The sequence below is a fragment of the Suncus etruscus genome, chromosome 2, assembly GCF_024139225.1.
Source record: "Suncus etruscus isolate mSunEtr1 chromosome 2, mSunEtr1.pri.cur, whole genome shotgun sequence".
Taxonomy (NCBI): Eukaryota; Metazoa; Chordata; class Mammalia; order Eulipotyphla; family Soricidae; genus Suncus; species Suncus etruscus.
Genome location: NC_064849.1, coordinates 165358997 through 165365707, shown reverse-complemented (window position 1 = coordinate 165365707; position 6711 = coordinate 165358997). Strand labels below are relative to the sequence as shown.

The 6711-nt window shown below is 39.0% G+C and overlaps 1 protein-coding gene across 1 annotated transcript; it reads left to right on the top strand.

Moving 5' to 3' along the window:
• The first annotated feature begins 4603 nt into the window (after positions 1 to 4603).
• Positions 4604 to 5124, top strand: LOC126001967 (60S ribosomal protein L27a-like). Its single transcript, XM_049769165.1, has one exon. It carries the CDS (start codon positions 4613 to 4615, stop codon positions 5057 to 5059), a length of 447 nt encoding a protein of 148 aa, XP_049625122.1. The 5' UTR covers positions 4604 to 4612; the 3' UTR covers positions 5060 to 5124.
• Positions 5125 to 6711: the final 1587 nt, after the last annotated feature.

The following is a 6711-nucleotide window of genomic DNA, read 5'->3' as shown; positions in this document are numbered from 1 at the left end:
GAGAAGCTTCTGAACCTCAAAGGAAATAATGCCCAGGATACAAGAGCCACCCACTGAGTGGGAGAAACTATTTACCCAATACCCATCAGATAAGGGGCTAATCTCCAAAATATACAGGGCACTGACAGAACTTTACAAGAAAAAGAAACGTCTAATCCCATCAAAAAATGGGGAGAAGAAATGAACAGACACTTTGACAAAGAAGAAATACAAATGGCCAAAAGACACATGAGAAAATGCTCCACATCACTAATCATCAGGGACATGCAAATCAAGACAACGATGAGATACCACCTCACACCACAGAGAATGGCACACATCACAAAGAATGAGAATAAACAGTGTTGGCAGGGATGTGGAGAGAAAGGAACCCTTATCCACTGCTGGTGGGAATGCCGACTAGTTCAACCTTTATGGAAAGCGATATGGAGATTCCTCCAAAAACTGGAAATCGAGCTCCCATACGATCCAGCTATACCACTCCTAGGAATATACCTTAGGAACACAAAAATACAATACAAAAACCCCTTTCTTACACCTATATTCATTGCAGCACTATTTACCATAGCAAGACTCTGGAAACAACCCAGATGCCCTTCAACAGACGAATGGCTAAAGAAACTGTGGTACATATACACAATGGAATATTATGCTGCTGTTAGAAGAGATGAAGTCATGAAATTTTCCGATACATAGATGTACACGGAATCTATTATGCTGAGTGAAATAAGTCAGAGAGAGAGAGAAAAACACAGAATGGTCTCACCCATCTATAGGTTTTAAGAAAAATGAAAGACATTCTTGCAATAATAATTTTCAGACACAAAAGAGAAAAAATCTGGAAGTTCCAACTCACCTCAGGAAGCTCACCACAAAGAGTGATGAGTTTAGTTAGAGAAATAACTACATTTTGATCTGTCCTAATAATGAGAATGTATGAGGGAAATGGAGAGCCTGTTTAGAGTACAGGCGGGGGTCGGGTGGGGAGGAGGGAGATTTGGGACATTGGTGATGGGAATGTTGCACTGGTGATGGGTGGTGTTCCTTACATGACTGAAACCCAAACACAATCATGTATGTAATCAAGGTGTTTAATTAAAAAAATAAAAAAAATCTGTATAATGCTTTAGGGAGTATTGCCATTTTAATTATGTTAATCCTGCCAATCCATTAGCAGGGTATGTGTTTCCATTTCTGTGTGTACTCTCTTATTTCTTGGAGCAGGTTTTTATAGTTTTCTTTGTATAGGACAGTCATGTTTTTAGTTATGTTGACTCCAAGATATTTGAGTTTATGTGACAAAAATGTTAATGGGGTTGTTTTGTTTTGTTTTTTAAATTAATTTTTTAAATTTTATTGAAGACAATGATGCAAAGAAAGGACAAGTTGAAGTTACAGTGGGCAGGCAATCACTCATAAACAGAATTCTCAAAGAAATCTTCTTGCTGACAACTTAATTTTGAACTTTCAGCCAAACATTATTAAGAAAAATAAAACAGACACCCGCCCAGTGATTCCTGACTGTGAGTGTTGCCTGTGTGTGTTTTCCCACTGTCCAATTACCGAAACCTGTTGGGAGTGGGCCGAAAAGGGTCCAGAAAAAGCACTCTCAGAGGCTCACCCAAGGGCCGGAGCACCAAAGAACTCTGTTGGACCATAAAAACCGACTATCCACAGTATTCTGCAGAGAGGAAGGTTGCCTGTTTGTGATGTCAGGCTGGGAAAATCTACGCCTGCCCAGTGATTCCTGACTGTGAATGTTGCCTGTGTGTGTTTTTTTACTGTCCTGTCTCCAAAACTTCTTGGGAGTGGGCCAAAAAGGGCCCAGAAAAATAGCACTCCCAGAGGCTCCGCTTCGCTTTGTGGCCGCACACTCTTTCTACCCAATGAAATCCATCACAGCACACAGAAAAAAATCTCACTACAAGTGGGAAAATGGGGAAACCTCACAGTCAATTAACATGCACAGAGAATGAAGACGATAGCTCGGATGACCTAAAAATCTTCGACCATCTAAATAACCTCTCAGACAAGGAGTTTAGAATAGCAATATGGAAGATATTTGTAGAACTCAAAGAAAGCATAGATTGATCTAAACAAAACACAAAGACAGAAATCAGAAAACTCCAAACTGAAATAACAGATCTAAAAAACACGATAGCTGAACTGAAAAACTCAGTAAAAGGCCTCACCAGCAGGATAAAAGCAGCTGAGGACAGAATCAGCGTGCTGGAAGATGAGATGCAGAAAATCTCACACAGCAGAAGAAATTGGAAAAGAACCTTAAGACAAACAATCAGGCAATGAAAAAAGTACTCAAGGAATGTGAACAGATGAAAATAGACGTCTTTGATAAACTCAACAGAAACAACATAAGAATCATTGGAGTCCCAGAGGCCCAGGTAGGAGATACCCAGGAAGAATCACTGTCAAAGACATTATCAAAGAGATGCTCCCAGAGTTAAAGACTACAATCAATCAAATCCTGCATGCCCGAAGAGTACCAGCTAAAAGAGACCCAAAGCAAAACACCCCAAGATACATCCTCGTTACAATAACAAATCCCACAGATAAAGATAGAATACTGAAAGCAGCAATATCATAAAGGGAAATTACATTCAAAGGAGCATCCCTAAGACTTACAGACATGTCACAAGAAACTCAAGGCCAGAAGACAGTGGTGGGATATTGTGACAAGAGTGAATGAAATGAATGCCTCACCGAGAATACTGCACCCAGCCTGAATCACGTTCAGGTTTGAAGGAAGGATACACAGCTTCATGGATAAACAACAACTCAGAAACTTCACTGATGAAAAACAAGCCTTATAGGAAAAACTAAAAGGTCTACTTTAAGACAAGAGAGACCAACAAACACAGAAAACTTATCTACAAAGATGACATTAAATCCTATGACAATCATCTCCCTCAATGTCAATGGACTAAATTAATCAATTAAAAGACACAGAGTGGCACCATGGGTCAAAAAGATGAATCCAACCTTCTGCTGCCTATTAGAAACACTCCTGAATAGTCAGAACAAACATAGACTCAAAATCAAAGACTGAAGGAAAATCATCCAAGCAAACAACAACCTCAAAAAAGCTGGGCTGGCCATATTAATATCTGATGACACCAACTTTATACTCAGAAAAGTTGTAAGGGACAAAGATGGACACTATGTACTAATCAAGGGATACATGCAACAGAAAGAAATCAGAGTATTAAACATATATGTACCCAATGAAAGACCAGCAAATTATTTAATACAATTGCTAACAAATATGAAAGAAGACATCAATAATAACACAATAATTGTGGGAGACCTCAATACAGCCATGTCAACACTTGATAGGTCAACCAGACTGAAACCCAACTAAAACATACTAACCCTGGAAAGTGTAATGGAAGAAAGAGGACTAGTAGATATATATAGGACAGTCCACCCCACAAAACCTGGATACACATTCTTCTCCAATATACATGGTCATTCTCCAAGATAGACCACATGCTGACACATAAAAACATACCTTCATAAAATCAAGAGGATAGAAATCTTGCAGGCTACCTTTGCTGACCACAAGGCTCTGAAATTAGATGTGAACTACAAAGCCACAGAAAAGAAATATTTTAACAATTGGAAATTAAACACCCTGCTACTGAACAACCAGTGAGTCCGAGATGAAATCAAGGAGGAAATCAAAACTTTCCTAAAAACAAATGATAATGAAGAGACAAACTGTCAGAATCTATGGGACACAGCAAAAGCGGTCCTGAGAGGAAAATTTATAGCTTTACAAGCACACATCAGAAAGGAAGAAGGGGCATTCCTGAATAACTTAATGACGCAGCTCATAAAATTAGAAAATGACCAACAAAAGGAACCAAAAATAGGGAGACAGAAGGAAATAACAAAACTGAAAGCAGAAATCAATGAAGTGGAAAACCAAAAAACAATCCAAAAGATCAACGAATGCAGAAGTTGGTTCTTTGAAAAAATAAACAAGATTGATAGACCATTGGCAAAACTCACAAAGAAAGAGAGAGAGAAACCTGATAACCCATATTAGAAATGAGAAGAGGGGAGATCACGACAGATACTGCAGATATCCAAAGGGTAATCAGAGACTACTTTGAGAAACTTTATGCTACTAAACATGAGAACCTAGAAAAAATGGATAAATTCTTGGACACTTATAACATTCCACAATTAAGTAAGAATATAGCATATCTAAACACCCCCATCACTACTGAGGAAATTGAAACTGTAATCAAGCATCTGCCTATAAGAAAAGCCCAGGCTTTTTTTGGATAGGCCCAGCAAAATTTATGGGACATGGAAAAGAAAAGCCTTGGCCTAAATACAAGGAGACCTTACCATAAAGTTTTCTGGCATAAGACCAACTCTAAGCTCCAGGCATATTGGGTTGTCCAACCTAAGTCAATACACTTTTATTTTTCACACTGTCACTGTTGTTGGTGTCAGATTTCTGTAGCCAAGGATCTTGAAATATGTCCATATCCTATATAAAAGTCAGAATGATGTGGAACATCCTTTCGTTTTACTCATAATTAGAAAGTGATGCAGAGGCTCTTGCGCCTCTCCAGCCGACATGCCGTCCAGACTGAGGAAGACCCGAAAACTCCGGGGCCACATGAGCCACGGCCACGGCCGCATTGGCAAGCACCGGAAGCACCCCGGAGGTCGGGGTAATGCTGGCGGCATGCATCACCATAGAATCAACTTTGACAAATACCATCCAGGTTACTTTGGGAAAGTGGGCATGGGGCATTATCACTTAAAGAGAAATCAAAGTTTCTGCCCAACTGTCAATCTTGACAAACTGTGGACGTTGGTCAGTGAGCAGACACGGGTTAATGCTGCCAAAAACAAGACTGGAGCAGCTCCTATCATTGATGTGGTGCGATCGGGCTACTACAAAGTTCTGGGGAAGGGAAAGCTCCCGAAGCAACCAGTCATTGTGAAAGCCAAATTCTTCAGCAGAAGCGCTGAAGAGAAGATTAAGGGAGTGGGAGGGGCATGTGTCCTGGTAGCTTGAAGTTACAAAGGAAGCTTCATTAAAGGATACAACTGCTTTTCTCTTAAAAAAAAAAAAAAAAGAAAGTGATGCAGAGAAGTCAGTCCTGAAAGCAGGTCATTGTTGTTGTTAAGTCCTCTGGGTATTAAAGGGAAGTCTCTGCTGAATAGGTTTATGCCAGAGCAGTGTTAGGGTCTTCCCTGGTAGAGGATTACTTTCAGGTGATGTAGTACACAACTGTGGTTATTTTGTAGTTGGTATCCGTGGTTCAGGGATAAATGGACAATGCCCGTTCTTCTGAGGCCTGAGCCAGGTCTTTATGACAATGTTCATGGTGTAAAGTCCTACTGCATTACAAGATTTGTGTGTTCCCATCTCTATTAGATAAGAACGCGTTAGTATATAATTTCCCTTTATAATGTGCCTATGCAAAGGTAGAACAATACCACTTGGCAAGATTGGTGCCTATGGGGATGCTAGAACAGTCCAACAATCCAATTGACTTGGTTCTTATATAAACTTTAAATGGAGGGACACTTCTACAAACTTTCTTATTTAACAAATAACAAAGAGAAGGAAAGAGAAAATAAGAGGAGAATATTTTAAGTAGTTGGGAGGAGTATTAAATTCAGTGAAAGATTTTTGTCTATAATTGACCTGTACGGTATAGAAGGTAAAATGAATAAATGGGGGGAATAATGGTAGGGACTGAGGTAGTCAAGTTGACTCCAAGATATTTGAATTTGTGTGGCACTAATTTGAATGGGGTTGTTTTCTTAATGTCAATTTCTTCCCTATCATTATTGGTGTATAAAAAGGCCATTGATCTCTCTGTGTTAATTTTGTAGCCTGACATCTTGCTATATGAATTTATTGTTTCTAGAAGCTTTTTGGTAGAGTCTTTAGGGTTTTCTTAATAGAGTATCATGTTATCTTGCAAACAGTGAGAGCTTGGCTTCTTATTTTCCTACCTGGATTCCCTTGGTATCTTTTTCTTGCCTAATTGCCATAGCAAGGACTTCCAGTACTATGTTGAATAGGAGAGGTGAGAAAGGGCAGCCTTGTCTTGAACCAGAATTTAGAGGGAAGGCTTTTAGTTTTTCTCCATTGAGGTTAATATTTGCCATTGGCTTGTGGTAGATGGCCTTAACTATATTGACAAATATTCCTTTCATTCCATCTTGCTGAGAGCTTTGATATAGAATGGGTGTTGGACCTTATCAAATGCTTTTTCTGCATCTATTGATATGATCATGTGATTTTTTTATTTTTCTTGTTGTTGATGTTGAGTATTATGTTGATAGATTTACAGATGTTAAACCATCCTTGAATTCCTGGGATGAAACCTACTTGATCATAGTGAATGATCTTCTTGATGAAGCATTGGATTCTATTTGCCAGGATTTTGTTGAGGATCTATGCATCTGCATTCATCAGCGATATTGGTCTGTAATTTTTTTTTGGTAGCATCTCTGTCTGGTTTAGGTATCAAGGTGATGTTGGCTTCATAAAAGCTATTTGAAAGTGTTTCCGTTTTTTCGATTTTATGAAAGAGTTTTGCCAGGATTTGTAGTAGTTTCTCTTGAAAGGTTTAAAAGGATTCATAGTAAATCCATGTGAGCCTGGGCTTTTTTGGGGGGCAAACATTTGATTACTATTTTAATTTCCTCAAC